This window comes from Pan troglodytes, chromosome 10 (assembly GCF_028858775.2).
Source record: "Pan troglodytes isolate AG18354 chromosome 10, NHGRI_mPanTro3-v2.0_pri, whole genome shotgun sequence".
In the NCBI taxonomy this organism is placed as follows: Eukaryota; Metazoa; Chordata; class Mammalia; order Primates; family Hominidae; genus Pan; species Pan troglodytes.
In genome coordinates, this window is record NC_072408.2 from 29,351,141 (window position 1) to 29,377,667 (window position 26,527).

General features: G+C 38.4%; 1 protein-coding gene across 14 annotated transcripts in view; it reads left to right on the forward strand.

The window, feature by feature from the left end:
• The window catches only part of GRIP1 (glutamate receptor interacting protein 1), a 716,800-nt gene that overhangs the window by 378,141 nt on the left and 312,132 nt on the right, over positions 1 to 26,527 (forward strand). For 3 of the 14 annotated variants that reach the window (XM_009424972.5, XM_054664153.2, XM_009424977.4), the window contains exon 1: positions 12,672 to 12,898. The exons of 10 other annotated variants lie outside the window; for them this stretch is intronic. In XM_009424972.5, coding sequence (XP_009423247.1) covers positions 12,844 to 12,898 — 55 coding nt within the window. In that variant the 5' untranslated portion in view covers positions 12,672 to 12,843. Of the gene's footprint in view, positions 1 to 12,662; positions 12,899 to 26,527 lie in introns of those variants that run through there. One more of the 14 variants, XM_009424978.4, reaches the window with a different exon arrangement.

Genomic DNA, 26,527 nt, shown 5'->3' on the forward strand with positions numbered 1-26,527 from the left:
TTTAATGTCATTTCTAAAAATAAAGTATTAGATATAAAGGCAAAAGAAAGGTAGCTTTATAATAAAAGATGCTTGTAAAGAGGACACTTTCATTCACCACTGGGACTTAGAACCAAACTTTCGGAAGAATGAGTGGACAAGGGCATGCTGGGAGCATTGTCGAATTCCAGGCTTGATAACGTAGGCAACCATTAAGAACCATTCAGAGATCTATATAACAAGAAAGGTAAAAGTTGATGGATCTAACTTTGGAAAAGTATATGTATTTTTTAATTCCTTGTAAAAACTTGAAAGTAAATTTCTCCCTGTTGTATTTTTAATGAAATATTTAGACTTTTCCCTTTGCTTTATGGAAGAAACCTCTAGTGTATCCATTTGATAGTTTTTCTTATTCAGCCTAAGCATAAATCACAGCACTTGAACAAACCCAATGTTTCTAATAGTTTGTGCTTTTGCCTTCCGCCAGGACCACAGATATAAATGACTGAAGGCACATTCCTTAAAGAAAAACCTTGACTATGAGAAGTGACAAATAAGGTTTGGTTTAGAAGGTCATTGAATTTAGTAGTGGTTGCACTGGAGTTGAGTTGTGGAGGTTAGTTCTGAAGTTAAAGCATGAAACAAAAATCTCATAAAATGAAAATTACCCTTTACTAATTCTTGTATTTCTTGGGTTGAGCAAATAGCATAGCTGGCTAGCATGGAGAAAAGGGAACCTATTTACACTGTTGTTGGAAATGTAAATTAGTGCAACCATTATGGAAAACAGTATGGAGGTTTTTTTGTTTTGTTGTTTTGTTTTTGACACTGGGTCTTGCTCTATTGCCCAGGCTGGACTGCAGTGGCAGGATCATAGCTCACTGCAGCTTCAAACTCCTGGGCTCAAGCAATCCTCCTGCCTTAGCCTCCCGAACACCTGGGACTACAGGCACACACCACAATGCCTGGTTAATTTTTCTAAGCAACATAGCGAGACCTTGTCTCTAATAAAAATTTTAAAAATTTTTTTGAAAAAATTTTTTGAAAATTTTTGTTAGAGACAAGGTCTCGCTATGTTGCTTAGGCTGGTCATAAACTCCTGAGCTCAGCTGGTTCTCCTGACTTGACGTCCCAGATTCTTGGGGTTATAGACATGAGCCATCGTGCTTGGTCTAAAAAATTAAAAATAGTACTAAACAATCCAGTAATCCCACTTGCGGGTATATATCCAAAAGAAATGAAATCAGCATCTTGAAAAGATACCTGTACCCTCCGTGTTAATTGCACAGTAGCCAATATGTGGAAACAACCTAAGTGTCCATCAAGAAATGAGTAAATAAAGAAAATATGGTGTATGTGGGGTGTGTGTGTGTGTGTGTGTGTGTGTGTGTGTGTGTGTAATATTATTGAGCAATGAAAAGAAGGAAATCCTGCCATTTACTACAATATAGATGAGCCTGGAGGATATTATGTTAAGTGAAATAAGCCAGACACAGAAAGACCAATATTATATGATCTCACTTATATGTGGAATCTAAAAAAGTCAAATTTGGCTGGATGTGGTGGTTCACGCCTGTAATCCTAGCACTTCAGGAGACCAAGGCAGAAGGATTGCTTGAGCCCAGGAGTTCAAGACCAGCCTGGGCAATGTAGGGACAGCCCTTCTCTACAGAAAATAGAAGAAATTAGCCATGTGTGATGGCATTTGCCTGTGGTCCCAGCTACTCAGGAGGCTGAGGCAGGAGAATTGTCTGAGCCCTGGAGGCTGAAGCTACAGCAAGCCATGATCACATCCCTGCACTCTAGCCTGGGCAAGAAAGCGAGGCCCTGTCTCAAAAAAAAATAAATAAATAAAAATAAATAATTTTAAAATTACAATACATTAAAATGTCCAATTCATAAAAGAGTAAAATGGTGGCTGCCAGAGGTCTGGGAGTGGGGGAAATGGGGAGATGTTGATCAAAGGGTGTGAACTTTCAATTACAAAAAGAATAAGTTCTGGAGATCTAATGTACAGCATGGTGACTATAGTTAATAATACTGTATTTTTTACTTGAAATTTGGTAAGAGAGTAGATCTTAAGTACCCTCATGACCCCCGCCACACCCACATCAATGCTGAGTGGCGATGAATATATTAATTGATTGTGGTCATTTAACAGTGTATATATATATTAAATCATCATGTTGTATACCTTGAATATATACAATTTTAATTTTATGCCAAATATACCTCAGTAAAGCTAGGTAAAAATGTTTCTCCTGCATATGCCTTTTGAAATGTATATATAGACTTAAGCCATGGCTAGCACACAGAGAAGTAAGTGAGTGCTAGCCGTGTTGATGATGATCATGATGACAATGACAATGATTGACTTAATTGGTTCCCAGAATTCTGACCAGAACCCAGGTTCCCCTGACCTTCCGCCTGCTTTTCCTGGACTTCGGCTTCCCCTTGGCTTTCCCATGTGCCCCTCGTTTCTTGACAACTCGGCCTCTGCTACTGTCACCAGATACTGTGCTAAATTTTTGGATTACTGTCAACACAAGCTTTGTTATACTCATCTAAGAACTTAGAGGGATCCCATGATCCTTCCTGTCTTTTGATGGGAAACTGGACCAAGGTTGTGTTCAAGTATCTGGCCTCAATTTGGTCATCTGGTCAGTTCCCAGCCAGCCTGCCTGAGCCCTGCACTCCCATTTCTGATCCTTTGCTGCCCTCTAGTAGCTGCTTGCCTGACTGTGCAGCTGTGCAGACCTGAAAGGGAAGGTGTACTTGCTAGACTGCAGGGGGCTTGTGCACCTGGATGTTAAGAAGGTGCCTGATGAGAGGAAGAGACCCAGTGAAGTATGTCCTTCAACCCTGACTTCTTTTATCTTTTCCCTTGTTTTTCACTGCGTCCATTTTTATAGAGCCCCTTTTCCCCTTTAGACATTATTAGAGGGTTGTTTCCTCCTTTGAAGGAAAATAAAATGCCTTTCCTTTTTTTTTTTTTTTTTCCAGAGTCAGTGATTGGTGATTGAAAGTGTTTGCAAAACATCCCCAAGGAGCACTTTAATGTCATTTTTATGGAAATAAAGTGGAAAATAATAGGCACTATTTTTTTAAGTGAAAGAAAAGGACCCTTCTGGGTTTTGGTAATGAACTTAGGAAGACAAGATATCATGAGCAGAAACCTTTGAGATTTGGTAAAATGTGAATTTCCTAAGAGAGAAGCACAAGAGTGAGACCTTTTTCTTTGTTGTTTTCTGAGTCTATGCTTCTTATATAACTATATTACAAATGGAATGGACTCTGGGACCTCCTAATTTTTCAGTGTACACACAAATACACATATATTTGAATATTATTTTCATAGCCAGTCCACTCTTTGTAAAGCACTTGAAAATTGACAAAGTGCTTTCTTATTTATTATCTAATTTGATCATCACAGCAACCCAGTGAAATTGGTAAAGTCAGTACCGTAATAGAATGGTAGAACTGTAAGGAATTTTAGACACAACTGCCTTATTTTACAGATCAAGAATCTAAAGCTTAAAAAAGAGTATTAGACAAGACTCTTTGATCCCAAGTGACAGAAATCCAACTCAAACTAAATTAGCAAAATGGAGACCATACTGACTGAAGTAACTAAGTCCGGTGTATTAGGGATTTAGAAATGAATGAATCCGGATGTTCCAATGGCATCTCCAGGAATATGCCACTCTCCATCCCTTGACTCTATTTTCCTCTGTCTTGATATGATTCAAAGTCAGCTTTTCCCACGTGGTGATAAGATAGCAACTCCAAGTACATATCCTACCATTCCCAGTGGAATGCAGACTATCTTCTTTGCAGCAGTTCTAACAAAAGTTCTGGGATTACATCTCATTAGCATGGCTTGTGTGACTGCCTATTTCTGGACCAGTCCCTGTGACTAAGGGATTGTATGTTCCACTTAGTCAGCCTTGATACCCATACCTGGAGGGGTAGAGGTAGGGGAGTGCCAGCTCCATGCACACCACATGGACCGAGAGTGGGTCCGCAAGAGAAAATTAAGGTGTTATTCCCTGAAGAGGAAGGAGCCCTTGATGCTGTTTAAGCATGAGCAATTCATGTGGATTAACTGACCTTTTGTATAAATGGGTTCTGTAGCTTTTAAGTTAAAATTTAGAACTACATGTTTAGTATTGTGAGTTAGAACTTTCCCTGTGAATATACTTTTCCAGCAAAGGAATTGTATTTTTTTTTCACCTTTTTACATCCAGGGCCCATCATGGTGGCTGGCATAAGGGGTGTGCTCAGTCACTTTTACCCAAGATGAAACAGCCAATATGTAACTGCATTAGAATTTTAACCTGAGGCTTCTGACTCCTTAGACATCTTTCAACTCTACCATCCTATTTCCCATGTTTAATTTTCCTTTTCCTTACTTTCCACCATTATTACAGTTAGTGATATTTGATTAAAATATTCTAGGTGTTAGTATTTGTCACCTAATTGCATGTGTTTTGGTGACTCATAGTACACATTGCTTGAAGGGGTGATAGAGTTTTTCCACTTCATTGTATCAGAAAAGATAATTATGTTAATATATACTTGATAGGATACCTTAAAATATTGTCAGTACAGTTTTATTTGAAGGAGTAATGTGTCTTAGAATTGAAGAGGCTTTATTGTAGTGGTTTTGGTTTTTGTTTTTGTTCGTTTGTTTGTTTTGTTTTGTTTTGTTGAGATAGGGTCTTGCTGTCTCACCCAGGCTGGAGTGCAGTGGCACAATCATGGTTCACTACAGCTCAACCTCCTGGGCTCAAGCAATCCTCCCACCTCTGCCTCCTGAGTAGTTGGGACCACAGGTGTGTGCCATCACATGAGCCTGCTAAGTTTTAAAATATTTTGGTAGAGACAAGGTCTCACTATATTGCCCATGTTGGTTTCAAACTCCTGGGCTCAAGTGATCCTCCTGCCTCAGCCTCCCAAAGTGCTGAGATTACAGGTGTGAGCCACTGGCTTGGCTTTGTAGTTTGTTTTTAATGTATGCATTCTTAATATGGAAAACTTAACTCCTTCCTATGCCACAAAAAGAAAGTCATCAAAATAGCAGCTGGAACAGCAAGAAGGTCTTGTAGTTAGTTTGTTTTTAATATATGCATTTTTAATATGGAAAACTTAGCTCCTTCCTATGCCACAAAAAGAAAGTCATCAAAATAGCAGCTGGAACAGCAAGAAGGTTAGTTTGGAGGTTGTTATAGTACAAAGCCCTATTGAAGATGGAATTACAGAGTTTTTAGCAATGTATTACTAGAGCTTCCAAAAACAGATGCCTGAATTACTTTAGAGATACATTATGTCCTTGACAGGCTATAATTATGCATGTTAGACCAGAATCTACTATCAGGATGAATGTGTATTTGGTATTTCCTTCATACACAGACCAAAACAAATTTTTAATTTTAGCATCTTTACTTTGCCTTTTTCTTTGTTGCTCTTGCTGCCTCTGACTTCAGTGAACAACTAGCTGGACTGTATGTTTCTTCATATTTGGTGAACAACAGGGTCCTTATGATCTTGTCAGAAGCACCAGGAATGAATCTGAGGTGTGCTCTGGAAATGTGGGCACAAAACACATCCCTTTTCCTTTTTCTCCTCTGCAAACAGGTAACATTTAAGAATCATGTTATTTGGAAGAATTTTCTCTTAAAGTGGCAGAGCTATTGTTGTTTTTTTAAAGTAATTTATGAGCGTCCTCTTTTCCGTAAGAGTTTTACAAACAGTATTGCATATAAAAGAAATCCACTAGAAGGGAAATCCTTTCACATTTATTTATTCGACAGAAGTTTATTGAACATTGGCGCTATGTGCTAAGTACTGTTCTAAACAATGAATAAAATAGACCAAAAAATCCTGCCCTCAGTTTTAAAAAAAGCCATGGGCAGGGAGCAGCAGACAATAAACAGAAAAATAATCAAAATAGGTAGTGTGTTAGATGGTGATTAGTGATATAGGAATAAAATAAAACAAGAAAGGGTGATAAGCTGGGTATGGAGGGAGTACTGTCAATAAACTACTTCATCCAACCTGTTTTAGAAATCTAATTTCTTCCCTTGATCTAACCTAGCTGCTGTGCACACATCACTACTCCTTATGGTTGGGGTTGGATTTTTGAAGTAGCTGTGTTTCTTTCCTTCCTAGTAGCGCATAAGCCCACCACCACTATATCCTGGGAGTGTGGAAAATGAACATTCTTTTAAGACAGCTTTAGTCTATGTATTGAAAATTAATCTTTTTAATTTGGATAAATATAGAACCTCTCCCTATTGGGTTTCCACTTTTCTTTATTATTCAAATAATGTGCTTTTATCTGCAAAGTGTTGGTCAGAGTATCTGACATAACTCAGCTGTATGATATCCTAAATCCATGAGATTATTTATATTAAAGTACTTATTAATTTAGCCCTTAAAAAAAAAAAGAACAAAATTTGACTAGCCCTACAAAATTTGAAAAGTAATACTTCCCCCTGCCCCCAAAGAACTACTCAGACATTCATACAAATAAAAGCAAGTGTTGGTCAATGATTCTGGGATGAGTTAGGAGGAAGAACCCGTGTGTGGGGCCCAGAACCTCAGTGCCTAGAACAAGGTAATCAGTAAAGGTCTGTAGGAGAAAACTCCTGTGCACAGTAACTGTGAAGGTCTGGACTAGGATGCTGGCAGTCAGGTGGGAGTATATTAAGAGGCGTTTTAAAGGTGAGCTTGAGAAAGAGGGTGATGATGCTGTGAGCTCATGGAAGAGGAAGGTGCATCCTACTGGGGAGGAAATGGAGCTTGATTCAGTTCAAATCTAGTTGGAGATGGTCATGAAGGCTGCCCACAGATGTTGGACTCAAGGATGAGAGAAGGTAGTTTTGTTTCGTTTCGTTTCGTTTTGTTCCATTTCATTTCATTTCATTTCGACAGAGTCTTGCTCTGTCATCCAGGCTAGAGTGCACTGGTGGGATCTCTGCTCACTGCAACCTCCGCCTCTTGGGTTCAAGTGATTCTCCTGCCTCAGCCTCCTGAGTAGCTGGGATTACAGGTGTGCACCACCACGCCTGGCTAATTTTTGTGTTTTTAGTAGACACAGGGTTTCACCATGTTGGCCAGACTGGTCTTGAACTCCTGACCTCAAGTGATCTGCCCACCTCGGCCTCCCAAAGTGCTGGCATTACAGGTATGAGCCACCGTCCCCCGCCAGGGGAAGGGAGTTTTAAATGAGGGAGCAAATTTGGGCCGACAGTTGAGATTTGAGAGTCAAGGCAAAGAAGTCATTGCTGGAGCCCTAGGAGAGGATAAAATGCTGAAGAAGGTGACCAACATGCTGTGACAGAGCTTGGGGGAATTCCGACATTTATGGGCAGAGAAAGAAGAGGCATGAGAGCAGGAAGAGGTTGCAGGAGTCAAAGAAGGGAAATGACTTCGTGCCATTGTAATCACAGGAAATGTTGTGGAAAAGGGTGCGTTTTACTTGTTAATCCCAATTCCACCTGCTTATGATTTCTCTGACCAAACCAATCCATACTAATCACATGGAGCTAATTTAAGGAAGAGTCTGGGTTCTGTAAGCAAGTGTCAAATTGTACAATTGTATTTCCTACCAAATACAAAGTGGCTAATAAAAGCTGTTACTGCTCTCTGTTCTAGGCACGTTACACAGATAAACTCAGTTTACCGTTCAAACAAGCCTAGAAATGATTTTTACCGTTTTGCAAATGAAGAACAGAAAGGTTAAGAAACTTGCCCAAGGTCACACAGCCATTTAGTGGCAAAGCAAGAGTCAAAGTCAGGCAATTTGATTCCAAGCTGTGCTTTTGGCCATTACACCATTCTCTCCTACATAATACCTCCATAAACAGTTGGACATACCTAGGCTCTTAGGAGGATGATTTCTGGTAGATTTTTCCTCTTGTACAAGCATTTCTCAATTTCTACATATTCTATCTTTAACATTTTCCACCAGATGCTTTTAGCTGATGAATTTCTAAGGTTGTTACCTTCACAGGAGCTTTCCTGGCCTCTTCATGTTCAGTGGAGGCAACCTTCTTTCCTTGGCACTGTTATGGGCATCAGAGCCCTGCCTAGATAAGCAAATGACGCATGAAGTGTGCATTATACCCACCCTTTTATATCACAACACACCAGAGGCCCTGAGCTACTAAGTGCTTTTTAATCACCCCAGATTTGCAAGAGTATGTCCTAATGACACTTCCTAAAGGCATCATTACTTCTATAAAAATGTTTTCTCATAAAATATTTGCTTTAAAAAATGCCTGATAAATTCTGTCTTGGGCAATTACACCAACTTTTCACACCCTTAGAACCTGTGTCAGCAAATTGGGTCTTGCTTTTTTAATAGTCCTTCATGACAGCTCATTACTGGCAAGTTCTGTTCAGTGTACATCTCCCTTGTCTGACCCTAATGTTTGGTCTCATGTTGACACACTAGTTGAACTAAGTAGCAGACAGTGGTCACAAGAATTATAACATCTTTGAGCTCATGGTTGCTTTTGGCATCTTTGAAAAGGGAAGTAAAAATGGCCGATTATAATAAGCTAAGAATGAGTCAGTGACGTTGTCTGTAAGGAGATGAAAAAGTGGGTGAGAGTCACATTTTAAGACCTCCGAGAACACTGAGTTTTAAAATACCCGGAAGATTTGGGAAATACACAACATTTAATAACTGTGTATGGGTTGCAGGGTAGGGGGTGTGGGGATCAGTATATTCGATACTAGCCAAGTCAGGATGTTCCATGCTGTTTAAATAGTGAGCTAAGCATGTTAAGCATTTTTAAGCAACAGCATGCAAAGGAAAAGAAATGTAATAGTTAAATGAATAAGCAAATAAATGGGATCTATCAGGTGTATTTTGTAACAGAAAGATTTATGAAGTTGAAGAAAGTGCAAATTATTTTAGCACTTTAATCAAATTGATTCTAATGATATAAAATAGTTGAGTATTTGTGGGATTAACCTCATTGTTTTGGTTTTTTGCAAAATGAATTTCCAGGTTTAGGTATATGGCAGAACATTTTTGGTTTATGATGATTCTTTCTTGTTAAGAATCAGAAGAACCTCCAAACAGTGCTATTTATTTTTGGGATGGAGATGTTATATAAAAGAATGAATACAATGGCGGAGAATCAAGGAAATGAGAAAATTAGAATAAGATTATGGGGCTATGTGTGCCACCTGCTGATGAAGCTGTGGAATGCTTTGGTTTTGAGACTATATTGGAATCTTTGAGCCAATCTTAAGGTTTTGTTTGTCCATACACCACAACCCACCCCCCTCTTATGATAAAATTAGTACCATATTGTCAATGTAGGTGATATTCCAAATATTTCAAAACCAGCATGACACAGGCCAGTCAGGATGGGCTAACCATGCAGTGAGAAGGGATTCCTGTAAACACTTGATACGTAATGGTCTTTCACCAGACGGTACTTGCCTTAACTGTCACCTGTTTCTGGTTCCTTCTGGTCAGGGTGGTCCTAGAACCATGAGCTGTGCTTCAGAGGGGATAGGTGATAGGCACTAGTTTTTCCCTCTGTCAAAAGATAACTGCACTTAAAGGTACTTTGTTAATTGAATTTGTCCCCCTGTAAACTAGATCACATTTTGTATTGGTGGCAAGGAAGCAGTGAAAAACAAGAGGAGAAAGAATGATTAGCCAGGGATGAGAAGCTATGGTTCTTTCCTGTTCTTTACCACTTACTAGCTGAATGACTTTGATGAAAAACACCTTCTCTGAAACCAGTTTTCCTTTTCTGCATCAAAAACCTATAACAGAGTCGCTCCATGATACATTATGTGTGAAAGTGCCTTCTAATTCATTAAATTCTATGTAAACATGGTACACTTGTATTACACCTTAGCAAAACTAATGTTTTAAAGAAACACTGAAATAAGAATTATCATCTTAAGGGACTAGTCTGCCCTGAATCCAGTAAACCCATGTTTTCATGTATTGAGGTGTTTGTGTTTTTAAGAGGGGTAAACCTCCTGAACTAGCTCACTCACTCTTCTTCAGATCACATTGGGGCTTAATCAAATCTGTATTTTGTACAATTTTACCTGCCTTCTTTTTCCATAACCCCTACTTGGTGACCCTCACAGAGCATGTTGTAAAGTTTGAACTGTCTAGACAGCTGAGCCACCATAATTAACATGTTCATGACAGGTCCCAAAGACACATGCTTACATTGATCTGGTAGCCAAGAAATGTAGGTCACTCTGCCTTGTAGTAGCTCATGTTAGGAGCCTGTGGTCCACATTCCACCAGTTGCCTTGGCCATTTGAGACCTTCATCCTACAGATCGATACATTTTGAGATAGAAAGCTTGCATTGTTGGAAGGCATTTTACCAGTGCTAGAGTTCAGGATGGGAGGCTAAGCTTGCATTAGGCAAAGGGAGGACAAAGGGTTTAGGGCAAGAAGGTTGACCTGGGAGTGGCTCCCCAGGAAATCTCCAAGCATTAGTGAGGCCAGAAATGGAAGGAGATGGGAATACCTGGTGAATTCGTTCATTTTCTGGAAAAGAGTTACTCCAGGAGGCTCCATTTCTGTAAGATTCCTGGGGCTGCACCTGGGCAGACTAATAGGATAGATATGGATTGGCAGCCACAGTATTCAAAGAGAGAAAAAACAATCCCCTAGTTTGGGCTCTCAGAAACCTTTCAAAGAGCTCCATGATGGGTTATTTCCCCTGCCAAAGAAATAGGACATTTTAGTAGTTCTGAAGACCTTTCTTGGGACCAGAGGATAGAGCTTTTAAAACAAAACAAAAAAAATAAGCATGTTAGGAAAAGGGGAAAATATTCGATCATTTTAGTCATAAGGAAAAAGCAAATTGGATTTGAGTCTGCAAAATAGCAGAAGGCAAGAGATTCCTGTATGGTTTTGAGTTGTATTTGAATAGACTGGGCTGGGGTGGTGGTGTTCCACAGGCAAGATTCTACTAATAGTAATTGACAGCTGCGTATTCTGAGTGCCTGGATTTTAGGAAATATGTTAGATTTGGAGAAGAATCTTGGAAAGAGCTAACTGTAAGTATTTATCTCACTTCAGCTAGTAAGTCAGTTCTCTAGTACTAAGGTATATTTCTATTTAAAGCAAAAAAATATCAAGGAGGCTAAACTATTTCTAGGGATAACCTAATAGAGATGAACATAATATGGGTTGAAATTCAAAGAAAGATTTATGCTAATCAGAACAATTATAAAAATTTGATTTTGCACTGCAGTCCATTTAATATAGTATTTTCTATTGATTAGTGGTTGCTTTAGCTAGACCATCCTTGGTAAAAGAATTCTGTTCTTTTCAAAAACCTTTAAAGTAGATGCTTATGATATTCAGATGTTTTTCACACACAAATTATTTTTCTATTGGACTCAAAATACAAAGCATGTGCATTTCAATAGCAGTGGATTGAAATTGTTTGAGTTCATATTGAATTTATGAATGAAGAAAAGAAAGTTTTACCACTAAATTTGGAATATTGGAAGTTATTTTAAAAACCAGCTTGAAAGGTTTTTCACAGCCTGAAGAGTAGAGAATAAAACTGTATGAATAATTCATAAAGTCCTAGAAATATTAATCAAGTAGTTTAGACAGTGATATATCTTTTCATTTTGACTAATTGATTTTTTTTTTTCTTAAACTTCCTGGCCAACTGTCTAATTTTTTGTCCTGAATGTTTATGTTAACTCCTGTGGGAGAATTCTGGATTTTGATTAAAATTCCCTACCAAATGTTAGTTCGTATTGACTATATGGCGAGCAGGCTGCTGCTGGCAGATGAGGAGGTGTGCTCCGCCTTCTTGTCACTTTGTGAATGGATTGTGAAGGGCTTGTTAATTTGCTCTTCACTCCATTGGAGCAGATACTCACAAATATCTGCTATGTCGCAAGACCGTTTTATTTGCATAATGAGAAGAATGGTTTGGGGGATGGTTGTTTGGGAAATAGCATAATAAAGTATATTAAAAATAGAAATACTTGGCCTTGTTTGCCTTTATTTCTGGTATCTTTAGAAACAGTCTTGACTGTGTTGCTTTCCAGCCAAGTCCTTTTTTGGAAGGGTGATTAAAGGGGCTGGGACTCCATCTGCCTGATTGTCTGCCTAGCCCTAACCCTTTCTTGTATTCCCTCTATAAACAGACACTGCCTTAACTCTCATAGGTTCAGGAAGTACCAAAGAGGTCTCTGTCCTAGAGCTGCTTCCCCGCTATAGGCAGAACTATGATTCTTTCCTCAATCCCCAATATAAACGGCCCTCCCTCTTTTTCTTTCCTTTTTTTTTTTTTTTTTTGGTTGTTGTTTAAAGAACATAGTACATGACCCATGCATTTCTTCCTAAAGTAAGAGTGTAAGCATTTCACTTGCATTTCCCATTAAATGAGACATATAAAGGACACTGACTTGATGCTGAGAAGGAAAGGGGCTGATGGTGGCTGAACTGACTGGATACATCGCCTTTTGCCTTAAACAGAATGCACTGTTCAGTGCTTAGCGTTAGATTTATGGAATGGCTCCTCACCCAGCGTCGTCCCTGCTTTGTACAATTTGGTGCTTTGTTGCTATCGAAACGGCATTACTTTCTAAGCCATTGTGATTGTGAAGGGGGAGGAGGCTGTGGCAGGCAGGGGTGGTAGTAGTAGTGAATGACACAGATTTGCCAGATGACATGTAGCGGACCTCTGCATCAGCCAAGAGGAATTAAGCTTTGTCACTCCCCACTGGGACTACCTTTCTCCTGGTATGTGCGCAAGGAATTCATATGCTGCTGCTGCTGCAGCCACCAGAGCAGAGAGCCTTGAGTACACTTTGCCACAGAAAGCAGTGAGCAAGAATGATAGCTGTCTCTTTTAAATGCCGTTGTCAAATTCTGAGGCGACTTACTAAAGGTATCGTGCTTTCCTTGTTATTCCCTCAGCGAGTCTGTTGCAGTATCCTATAAACACAGTTTAATGGTTTTTACTTTCAAATATGACTGCCTTTGCAATTTATTGTCAGGCAACAAAGAACTCAGTGAAATATGTATAGATACATATGTACAGGTAGACTCGGCTTTGCTTTCTGTCCTTACATCTCGGTTGTGTTCGTGCTGAAATTATGAAAGCAGCTTGTGTGATTTTTTTTTTAATGACTTCATTCTTTGCTGAAAAGAGAATGTGTTTGGGTCCGGTGCTGAAGTTATTGTGGGAAACCGTCATTTTGCATGCTGATTAACTGGCCAAGAGGAGTCAAGTGTGTGTTACTGTCCTTTCTATGATACATATACTAAACGCAGCTGGCAGATTCAGGACTCGCACAGCTGGTGGATCCACAGAATAATTGTTTGTTCTATGACTTTCCAACATCTTAAGAGCTTTTTCCCTGGACAGCTTTAATTTCTTTATGTGTTAGAATTGCATGTTCAGAAAAGTATGTAATTCCAAATGCTTTGGTCCTATGTAATACTAGAAGTTTATTTGAAAGTAAAAATCATTGCTCGGAATCTTATCATCAAGAATTACCAGCTTCAGATTGTCACTCTTAGAACTCTAAAATAGTAATTAAATTTCTCTGTAATATTTAAGGTATTATTTTATTTGAAACTATTCTGGATGTGCCATCTCATTTACTTTGTGAGCATTCTATTGCAAAGTTAGTAAATGAATGCCTTAAAAATCCTGCCTTGTGTCCATATAGATATGTGAGCTCTCTTGCCTTATTTCCTTTAGATAGAACCTTCCTTAGAGAAAATTTATTATTTAAAAAAAAACTTCATTCTGAGTAAAAGTATTTAGTTGCAAATGCCTTTCTTTTTCAGCCTGTAATAGAGTACTGTTGAGTAATTAATGGATATAATTATGTTCTAGAAGCTCTGAACCTATAAATATGTTAATGGATGCTATTTCTGTCAGTTTAGCTTGACATATCAGAATTCTTTGATCACCAGCAGTGCAGCTAAAAATGCAATTAATATTTTATTTGGCAGAAGAATGAGCACAAAGCAAATCATGAGAAATAGATCTTGAGTCAATAACAGGAAAGAGAATAAATACTATAGACCAACTTACCGAATGCATTTGCAAGTTGTTTGGATAGCAGAGTGAGTCCTTTAAAAGGTACTTTGGGGGAAATGTAGGGAAGATTATACATTTTAAATCAGGCTATTAGCAGGAGGCTGTAAATTCTGTTTTGACTTTATCCTCTACAATTGGTACAGAGGTACAATTTCTGTTTATAAATCATGACTAAGAGACTATCCTTTCTGTTACGGTTTGGCTAAGACTTTTAAAGGCAGGCCCTTATTCTGAAAAGTTCTTTTCTGACCTGATTTTGGCATTTACTTATCTTGATGTTGAGAAGTTGATGGTCTTCTTACATCATAAACATGAAACAATCAGTATTTTCTATTCATCTGTATCAGTTCTTTTATAAGTCCCACATACAAGGAAGAGAGTGAACCCAAGCAATTTATAGTTCTTACAAATATTTTTAACTTTCTCAGTTTTCTGAATTTTATGGAAGCATTGATCTCCTGCATTGAAAGGAGATTTAAGTGTTTACTAAGATAGTTGCTAAAAATCTAGATAATTGAGGAAAGTATTGATAACTGCTTTGGAGTTGCTACCTCACACTTTTTTCCAAAATCTTTATATCTGCTCTATTTGGTATTTAACTTAAGACTGTCAGTTGGTGATTAAAATAAAATCTCTATGCAGAATCAATTTGCCATAATTGGGTTCTTCTTTGTGTTTAACTGGCTGTCCAAATACTTACAAGAATGCACCTGAGTAACACGGTACCTTGCCTTGCCATCTGCTTCAGTCTTGTCCAACAACGTTCAAGTTCCACCCATGCTTCTTGTTCCAAAGTGGATTCATTGAGTTCTAGCACCCCACCCATACTTGTGGTGCTGTTTTCTTAAGCTGTAACGATAAAACCAGGAAACATATGTAATTACAATATTAAAATGACCTTTCTTTTAGGGTCACGAGTATATTTGGGGACAGGGGTGGATATACACTTGAAGTTTCTTTCTTGTCCCATTCTCCCTACTCACACAACTCCCACACCCTCACCCTCAACTCCCAAACATACATATTTCTTTATACCCATTGAGGGCTCCACCTAACACTCGCTCTTCCAGACATTTAGCACAAGGCCTTACACTTAGTAGGCACTTCAAAACTGTTTGTTAAAATGAATTGGATTTGTCTAGTTGAAAGTAGTAGGGCATTTAAATCTTCTGTGAGCTCTTAGGAAATGCTTCAAGAGCTTTATTAGGCCTCTTGTGGCTAAAACCTTACCCAGATCTTAGCAGGGGGAAGTTTGCTTCATGACTCCAAAACTACCTTGCTATTTGTGGTTGATATCACCCACAAGAAAAAGCAATATGGCAATTGCAATTTCTTCTTAATTTTCTTAAGGAGAAAATTATGGAATAAAAGGGAAACAATTTTCTACAAACACCCACATTCTTGATATTTTTACTTGATTCTTACATTCTTCGTATATCTAATACATACTTAACAAATATCGATTAAGTACCTACTATGTGCCAGACACTGACATTTTTGCACTTAGAATTCTGGGCTGGGACAATTTATAGGTGTAAAAAGCATTTTTAAAATGAATATATTATTGAACAATAAATATTTTTTCTTTAGGTCAGATGTAATTTTAAAAGATGTATAAAACATGTATTTCTAGACAAGTCCTTGGATCACGCCACATAGACACTGACCCACAGTATTATAGTAGAATATATTTCAGGTAAACTTAGCACTTCTCTGACATGGGAATTGAGCCATTTTCTTATTAACGTTTCAAGCCACTGTTTCAATCATTTTGCCTTATCAGGTACCTACCAATGTAGAACAAGAGCAAGAAAATAACCTTTACCCAAAAGGCCCATGCCTGCCATTATGAGAGGAACTTTGGTTCATGAAAACACCAAGCACCGTCAAAAGCATTCCGTTTCCCATCTAATATTGAAATCTAAAGAAGCAATGCCGTTCTTTTCTTCCTCCAGAATGACAGTCTACCAATTACCCAACCTTAGAGCCAAATCCCAAAATAACATTTTCTGAGGTTTCCAGAGACATCTGACAAAAGGGTTTTCTGGAGTGGGTAAATCTAGGCTTCTTGGCACCTACCTTCACAGCTGTTTACCTGGGACAGCCCTGGTTTCTCAGCTAGGGGCTACCATACCTCAGGAGAAGGGAGTATGTTCTCAGAGAAGGGGAGATATTTTCATGGCTCCCACAGACTTTGTTCTTTTTCTCTTGTCATGATTGTGTGATTACTTTTCCTTGAGACAGGTTGGCCTCATATGCAGAGAATCACTTTCTCTGGTGATATGGGATGTGACTCTGCTGCTTGCTCAGGTGCTGCCATTTTGAGCTCCGAGATCTGAACTTTCGTGCTCCACTGGCAACGGCATTTTTCTTTCACAAGCTTCACTCTGCCTACCAATGCCAACATCAGCCAATTAATATTTACTGACATTCCACAGGGAGCACGGCTCTGGGCACCTTTCATTGTTTTGCTGCCACCCACCCTCTCTCTCTGTCTTTTCTTTACTGGCTCAAAGCTCATGTCGGAAACCTCTGCCTTCACTTTAGTATAGACGTCAACATTTTTCGTCATAGCTGGCCTAAGTGTCATTTTATTTTCTACTTATCTTCACTTTCTCTCTCTTCCCAAATACACATATGGCCTAAAATAGAATTAACTCTCCCTGTCCCTTTCCCACTAACAAACTATAAGCAGCCCCTTTGACCTTCATCCCAATGGGGTGTCTAAGTGAGACATCTGTGGCTGGCAGGGAACTGCTCCCTGCTGTGCATTCTACTTTCTTTCTCTCTCCCTCTCTTCTTCCTGATTTCTCCTCCCAACCTCAGTATCTTTTCTCCTTTTCTGCTGTCTGGGCATGTATGGGTATTGCTCTCTCCCCTGGCACTGAGCAAGATTAAAAGGCTGGGTTGTGATCACACTCACTCTCATTTTTTCAGTCATTGTTCCTTACACTTACCCCAATCATGGAATCATTATGCTTGAAAGGGAAGGTCAGACATTCGTCTAGGACTTGTTTCCAGAGAGAACTGAAACTCAACCGTCTCAGACAACCAGCAATCTTATTCTCAATTCTCTCTGACAAGAACAATCTTACAGTTTGTCTGATAAACTTTTAATGGATTACTCAGGTGACGTCTAAATCCCTTTAAACTCTGACACTCATCCTGTGTTTAAAAGTTCTTCTATTTAGAAACTCATTTCCTAAGTGTAATCTTAATTAAAGAAACACATTTAAATGTTTTGTCTTAATGGAAGAGGAAAAATATTTCCCATCTTTTCTCATCTGCAAAATCTTTTAATCCAAGGAATTCTGAATCCATCACAGAGTTCAGTATCAGTGTTCCAAACATGATGGCTCCTTTGCTGATGGCCTTGGATTTTCTGTTCTGGTCACTTTGCTCTTTCCCATCTGTCTGTGTCTAGCCTTGTGGCTCCTTCAGCAGTCTTCTCTAATGATTCCTCATCCACTCTGTGATATGATTCAGAATTGATAATCATCTGGGTTGAGAATGCTCTCTCTCTCTGTGCTGGACCTCATTTCTCCTGTCTCCCCATCCTCATCCATTCTGCTAACCCTCCGCTGGCCTTCTCTGTCAGATCCTGCCATCTGGAACAACTTAACTGTATCCTCTACCTCGTTAACTTTCCACCCCTTTCCAAATCTCACCTGCAACCATGTCCTTTCTGCTTTGCCTCCACCCCTTCATTTCATACCATCAAAGCTAGTGCATTTAACGTATTTATCTTTCTAGCCTATCAACTTTTTAAAATAATATGCACTTAATAGATATTTCACAAAGTAAGTCTGTCTTGTTTTATTGGAGTTTCATCTATTGCTAGGGCATGGGGCATATTTCTCTTGCAAATAGAGAGACCCCACTTGAACAGGAGAATGCTGCAGCTGGGTCCCAGGCAGGTCTTGTTCTCGCACAAGTGCTGCTCGTGGTCCAGATTGTGATGGATTTCTTGCTGTGCTTCTAGCCCATGCTTTGAGGGGGTTTACATTGAACAGTGGCTTGGACCGCTTTACTCTCCACTGGACTGAAGCTTTTCGTTTATATAACTAGTTAGAATTATCATAATGGCGCATTTATTTCTCCCGTCTTCCAAATGGGAATTGGATGCTAGAAATACTTTACCTCCTTCCAGGAGGTACCCATCCTCCAGAGGAAATTTTGGCTATGCCTTGTATGACCCCATATAAACAAGAAGGAGTCTACACCCTTCTTATATGATTGTAGCAGGTTAGGAAGAAATATCTGGTTCATTACTGGGAAAAGGAGGGCCAATGTAGGATAGGCATTCTAATCGATTAACTTATGTACTTTTGAGAAATGTTTAGGAGGAAGAATGGAAATAAGGATAGCTAACATTTATTGAGCACTTACTTTCTGCCAGGTACTATTCTAAACATTTTACATGTACTAACTCATTTAAATCTTGCAATATTATCATCATTATCCCCACCATACAGATGAAAAAGAAGAGGTTCAGAGAAGTTAAGAATCATTCCTAAGATCACAAAGTTTGGAGGACAGGAGGAACCCCAGTGTTTCATTTTTGCCATTTTTTTTCTCTTCTAGAAACGGATAGAAACCATAGACCTGCCTATCTAGAATAATAAAGAGAAATTGATCAAGACAACACCTCACTAATCTCTCAGCATTCCTTATGGTAGGGGAAATAGAATAGACTTAGAAATTAGAAGATATGTCAACCTTTCCTAGCTTTCCTATTTTTACTTGTGTGGCAAAAACAAACAAACAAAAAAACTGAATTTCCCCCACTAAATTTCAGTTTCTTAATCTGTAAATTAAAAATTGCTTGTGAAAACTGTTTTATACTCATGTTAGCTATAACAAAATGATTTAATTTTCTACTACAGTTGATTTATTTGAAATTCTCATCTTAGTAAATTTACTTTATTCTGGCGGAAAATATATAATTTGATAACTTCCCACTATTTGAGAGGAGGCAAAATACATAGTTTCTAGGGATAGGCAAGCTGTCAATGTTTGAATCTCATCTTTTTCTCTCTTTTAGTTTCTTACCACTATTTTGCCCATATACATGAGAATTATGTTAAATTTAAAATTAGTAACTGCTGCTTTATTAAATATACAGAAGAAAATATTATTTGCAGATTTTTAAAATAATTATTTAAGTTTCAGTATCGCATATATCCGAAAGAAAAATGCACCCAGATATTTATTACATGTAGCTCCTTAAAGGATGTTACTGCACCCTTCAAACCAAGGAAACTTTGAACTTGCCATTACAAAAAGCAATAAAAGCAGTGGTCTTGGATGTCTCAGTCAATGATGACTACCTAAATTCAGGCAAAGCTCGGGGTATTAGAAAGTGAGAAAGAGCTTCTTACTAATAATTCCAACTACATTATTAAATAGCTGAATATATGAAGAATACAATAAGTTACATTTGTACTAAGGAAATTTCTATTCATTTTCAAAGCAGATGAATTAGGAGAAAAGGTAAAACTAAATATCACTAAAGATATGTTGTCATCATAATAATGGAAACCAATGGAGGGAAACAAATTGATTTACAAATTATTATTATGCTTTTTAATAAGTTGAAATTATACTATATGTATAATACATGTTTTGTCTTACATCTTCTTCCTAATATTCTGCCCATTTGTGCACATTAGCACACACTTGTCATAGGAAACTGTTACTGTCTCTGTAGTATTTCCTTATGTGGATAATATATCTTTAGTTTGTTTCCCAGTTTTCAGTCTAGTACATGATACTGTATTGTCTTTAAAGAATTTATTTTGTGCTTTAAATTGTTGCCTTCACGTATCTTCACTTTCAAGTCTTCTGATACATATTGTCTGAGAAATGTATTTAGGATACACGTCCCACACATTTTCCCCAAGGCTTTCTTAAGCTAATAGAGGTGGCAGAGAGAAAAACAGTGGGAGAAATAGCATTTGGATACCATAATATCTAAAAACCAAAGCAAAGATGAGAGAAGGAGAGGCGAGAAGCAGCCTTTCTGTTTTGTAAGTGGGTCATTGCTGACCTTTGAGAGAACAGTTTTCACAGGGTATTGCTGTCCAAACCAGATTATAAGGATTCTCTGCATTAAAGGCAACAAGGGCAGACCACTCTTTTAAGAAGTCTGAAGGTGAAAGTTAGGCTGTAGATGGGCAGCAGCCTGTGGGGGTGGAGGGCGGAGTCAAGGGGGATAAGGAAGGCTATTATAGGATGGGAGAAATCTGAGCATTTTTTAAAAGGATAGAACCAGTAGGGAGGTAAATTTCAAGATGCAAACTAGAAGAGGGATGATGAGCTCTAGAACCAGGCAAAACAGTGTGAGTGTGAGACCACGAGACAGACGGCAGCCAGCTAGAGTGAGCAAGAGGGACACTCTTGTCACAGAGACAGGAAAGCTTAGGAAGAAAGACTTTGAGGTGGACATTAAGGAAATTAATCAAACTTGACTTTCTTAGTAAATCAGAAGATGAGTCTAAAATCTCCTATTTTTATGAGCACCCAATCCAGGGGTTTCTAAATTTTTCTCTCCATTGGAATTACTTTGTAACCTTAAGAAAATAATGTTGCCTGGATCCAACCCCAGAGATTGTGATTTAATTGCCTGGAAGTGTGGCCTGTTCTTTGGAATTTTAACACATTCCCCAGGTGACTTTACTGTGTTAGCTGAGTTTGGGAGCCATGGACCTAACGTATTGGCAGCTTCATAGAGATGCTACTAGATATGTTTCAGCCAGAGACAAGCCCAGGAATTTTACTCAGCTGCTAGAAGGGAGAAGCTGAGCAGATATAAGGGCTATGTAACTGCTATAGCCTTCCTGTGACTTTGAGGGCAGAGCCTGTCTGAAAATGGCAGTGGATCCAAAAGATAAAGAGACACCATATCTGAGTGTCATCACTTCAGCCCTTGCTCAAGAACTACCTTAAGGGAGCTCTGAGCTCTCCCTTAGACTTCTTCAGTTAAGTTAGCCATTAAATGTCTTTAACACCTAAGCCCATTAGAGCCAGGTCTTTCTGTTATTTGCAATCAAAAGAGGCCTGATACAGGTTATAACGCATTTGTGTGTATACATTTTGGTGAGAGTTTTGAAGACATAGTTTAAAAATGACAGTTGACTCAACCATTTGCTGAGTCCACTGCTGAGTTGCTCTCATTCCACAGAACTGTGTGAACACCTCTGCAAATCTGAGCCTGCAGTCCTGTATGAAGTTATGAGCGCCACTGCTAACGTAGGATTTCCAGTGGATCATTTTGTTAAGTCTTCAAGTCTGCCCTCCTTGGCAGTCCACATCAGCATAGACTGGAAGGAATGTTCCATGGGGATGGAAATGAATATTGTAATTTTCATGTGATTTTTTGTCCTTACTATTTAGGGACCTAAGGGCTAACTGATCTCTCCCTTTCTTCTCCCCTTATGCAGAAGGTTATTATATGGAGAAAATAGTTGAAAGGCAGGGTTATAAAGTTTTCTGCTTTGGTTGTATGCGGTGCAACGTTCTGAGCATCTCAGCTCTTCTCATTGCTCCCTCTTCTCTTCTGTTACTTTTCTTCTTCCAATGCTAATGGACATCGCTACTCATGCAAAGGAGTTCACCCTCATTTGTATGGTGCAGAAAGTCTATTGCCCTAGCCCACAATGAAAAGTAGACTTCATTGGTTAAAGTCATCTTCTATGGAGCCAATTGTTAAATGTTAAAGAATTTTTTGAACTAGCTTGTAAACACAATTATTTAAAATTATATAAATTTGCAATTAAATGATATTAAAAACAGAGGTAATGAATACTAACAATTCATCACTTTCTAATCATTACTATATTTTATGTTCTGTGCTCTTGAAGTCTACTGTATCTATGTGGGAGAGCTACTCTATAACGGTGTGCCACACATCTCTTAGCAACTCCACATTCAATGACATCAAGTTGGTAGACTGAAATTGGCCATAGTGGGAGTATTTACACCAGAGAAATTGATGGATGCTATAAATCAAGGCATGCCCCGACAAAGCCACTTGTTAAACATTTACCAGCACAGCACTGAACAGGTACTTCTACTCTGTGTATTCATAAGCCTGTATAGATGGCTTTCATTATGCTTTCTAAATTTGATGATAATTCTTTGTTTATCTGTATACAACCATCAGACTATGAATTCCTTGAAAATTAGTATCCATGCTTTACTTACCATTATGTCACTGGCAAGTACAAAGTATTTGGTACAAAGAAAATGCCCAATAAGTATCTGTCGAATGGATAATGTTAATATTTATTTATTTATTTATTTATTTATTTATTGAGACAGAGTCTCACTCTGTCACCCAGGCTGCAGTGCAGTGGCGCGATCTCAGCTCACTGCAGCCTCCACCTCCTGGTTTCAAGTGATTCTCTTGCCTCAGCCTCCCGAGTAGCTGGGATTACAGGCACCCATCACCACACCTGGCTAATTTTTTGTATTTTGGCCAGGCTGGTCTCAAACTCCTGACCCCAAGTGATCTGCCCACCTTGGCCTCCCAAAGTGCTGGGATTACAGGTGTGAGCCACCATGCCTGGCCGAATGATGTTAATTTTTAAAGATCTCCTGGCTTAACCAATCCCACACATTTGTTTTGGGCTTGGAGTGTTTCAGATAATGCCTTTTCTTTTCATCAGAGTTCTTGATTTTTCACATCACATGGGGAAAGAAAGCTCCAGGAATATTTTGCTTATTTGTTTCTTTTGAGACAGGGTCTCTCTGTTGCCCAGCTGGAGTGCAGTGGTGCAATCTTGGCTTACTGCAGCCTCATCCTCCCAGGCCCGAGCAATCCTCCTGTCTCGGCAGCCTCCCCGCCACTCCCCCGACCCCCAAGTAGCTAGGACCCCACCATGCTGGTATTATTATTTTTTTTTTCTTTTTGGTACTGATGAGGTCTGCCTATGTCCCTATGTTTGCCCAGGCTGATCTTCAACTCCTGGGCTCAGGCTATCCTCTCATCTTGGCCTCCCAAGGTGCTGAGATTACAGACGTGAGCTATTCCTGCACTCAGCCTTTTCTGAGGATCTTTAGTATCCTCTAACATCTGCTGATTTCCCAATTTCCTTTTTAACTAGAGGGGTGTTCCATACCTTCCTCCTTCCCCTCCTCCTCCCAAAGCCTGCTCAAGGCTGTCTGGAGGAAAATACTGGCAGGGGACCAGAAACAGCACCAGGCAGCTGGAGGCTGAAGGACAAACTATTGTTAATTCTGCATGACAAAATTCCCAATTGAATTCAATCTGGGGAATATCTAGGACCCCACAGAGTTTCTGATTGAATTGAGTCTTTCCTAATCTATAAAGCTAGGTGACCTCATACAGATCAAAAATGAATTTTGTTTATTGCCTTTGTTTTTCTAAATGGTTTATTGATAAATTTGGTTTACAGGCTATGAAGACTCAGAAAGTATCAGAGTAAAGATAGTTTCCAAGAGTGATTAATTCCTTGTGATATTTTATATAGATGCTACTTGTTTATTTTAAATGTATGCCTTCCAAATGTTAAAATCTATATCAGGATTAGTGACTCAAGGCACACTGACCACAAACTTTTGCCTCAGCTACATCCTAAATATCAGCATAAGTAAAAAGGGCAGTTCTAAAAATAGGAGAAAAGGGTATCAAGAAACAAGAGATTTTCAGAAATTTGTGGAAGATGGAAAGTGGATAAACCAAGCAGACATTACAATCCAGAGCAAATACAAGAAAAGTAGAGGGAGGAGCCACACTTCCTGGCCATGGAACCACAGACAGGCTTCAAACTTGTGTGGTTTTTGGAAATCAGGCAGAGGAAGGAGGCAGAGAACAAGATGATTTTTTGAAGGATGGAACAGCTGAGAAAGTTAAACACCTCCTTCACCTTCATCACCTTCCCTATTGTTCCCTAATCTAAAATTTGAAAGCCAGTCTCTTAAGAAATTCATGGATCTGTAGTGATGACCCCCCAAGAAAGCCCTCCCCATTTTGGTGTGGAGTTGAGGTATAGGCAAGTGTACTGCCTGCTCATCCTGCTGCCTGTCTCCCACCCGAGGCCTTGGGTGAAGTCTGCCAGTGATCATGCCCTGTTATCCTGGGGAAAAAGTGGTTAAGAAAACATAGTGCTATAACTCACACCAGCTACTTGTATTAGGCAACCTAGTTCTTTATTAATAATTGTTAATTGATAACTAGGGATCACTGACATCTTTTGGACTAACAACTGACCTGAAGAAAGAAGAGGTGATTCAAGAACAAAAGAGAGATTTTTAAAAATTCTAATGAGTAGCCTCAGAAGCATTCAAGTGAATATTGCATTCAAGAAGGTATCACATCCACAAAGCATGACCAGCTATAATGACAAGGGAGCAAAAGAGAAATATACAGAATTCACAGAATATAAAACTATGACTGCTAAAATTAATATTCACTAAAAGAAACAGTTGACAAAGTTAAGGCAAATACTTGAAAAATGTAGATACATAGAAGATCAATTGAATAGGTACAACATCAACCTAAAAAGCATTTGGAGAGCAGACGAGAAAAGGGGAAAGAAATTATAATGGAAATGATTGGTGTAAATTCTCCAAATTCAAACATGTTTTCAGATTGAAAGGGCCCTTTGAGCTCTAAGCAAAATTACTAAACAAAGACATAAACAAATCCTCTTCCAGGACATTGTGGAAAATGAGAAGATCCTAAGAACTTCTCAAGAGAAATAAAAATAGGTTTCCTATAAAGGAATTAGAATCAACTTCGTGTCAGATTTTTATCAATACCAAATCAAAAAAAAAAAAAGGTTTCAATGTTTGAGAAGAAATGCTTCAAACCTAAAAATGTCTATCAAGGGTGAGCATAAAATAAATACATTTTTAGGTATGCAATGATTCAGAAAATTTAAATCCAACACATGCTCTTAGAAAAAAAATGACTGGAGATTATACTTAAGCAAAAATGTATATAGAAGTAATCTAGGAAAGAGGAAAGTGTGAAAGTCGAGAAGCTGTGGATCTAATTTAAGAGTGCAGCAGAATGATATCCCAGAATGGCAGTTATATAGTAGAGTACAGTCAATCCAAATGAGAACCAGTCATCAGAGTCAAGGCAGAAGGCCTGATGAAGAATATGGATTTCTTAATAATGACAAATTAATTATAATATGATAGAATTTTAATAATGTATTAAATTAATGATAAAGTAAAGATATAATTTTTCTTTTGTCAACAAGAAAAAGAAAGGCAAATAGAAATCCTAAGGGGGACAAAAGCTGGACAAGAGGTAAAAATCCAAATATGAAGCAATGTAAAATGTGTCATGTTTTTAAAAAACTTTTGGCAAATGAACTTGACCTTTATACTTGGAAGATTCTCCATTGAGTAGCACAGATTTAGGAACATAGAATGCATCTCCTGCTTTAGGGATTCCATCATAGCATTTGATTCTCCAATGAAAAATATTTACATAATCATCATTTTATAATTGTTATTCATATTTAAAATTTTATATTCTATCTGTACAGAGAAAACATAAAACTCAATTATAACTAGGAAGGGAATGTAAATGTTATTAATGTAAGTTTTTACAGTATAAAGATAGTTACATACCTGACTAGCTTTATGTTTGTGGGGGAAAGACAAGTGCAGGGAAGTATAGGGCTGTTAACTGCGTTAACTTACATAGAATATGTTGTAAAATACCATATGAAGTTGACATGGTAAGAAAAACTACAATTAAAAGAACTGACAGTATGAAAAGTTGGCCCAGATTTAAAGCAATTGGAACTTTCATATACTGCTCATAGAAGTATAATTTGATACTACTACTTTTAGAAAACTGGTAGTATATGCAACAGAACGTATGCATATCAGATGGCCCAGCAGTCCCACTCCTAGTTTTATACCCAAAAAAAATGCATGCTACGTGACTCAAAAGACTTGTACAAGAATGGCCCTAGCAGCACTGTTTGTAATAGCACAAAACTGGAAGCAACCCAAATATCCCTTAACAGTAGAATGCATAAATACATGTGGTAATTATTGGCATACTATGCACCACTCTGCCATGCAATAAAATGCATGATTCTCACAAACATAATGTTGAGTCAAAGAAGCTAAGCAGGAAAAATGTATATGATGTCATTTATGACAGAGCTCAAAACCATTCCAAATCTATCTATGAGGGTAGAAGTTAGAATAGTGGTTAACTTCAGGGAGGACACACACACTTATGGGGATACCAGAGCTCTGCTATTTCTTATTCTAAGTTGTGATTATATAGGTATGTTCACTTTCTGAAAACTCACCTAGTTGTTCATTTTTGAATTGTGTACTATTCTTTGTGTATGCTATATTGTAATAAAAAGTTTATTTTGGTTGGTTGTGTTAGCTCACGCCTGTAACCTCAGCATTTTAGGAGGCTGCCATGGGAGGACTGCTTGAGAACAGGAGTTCAAGACCAGC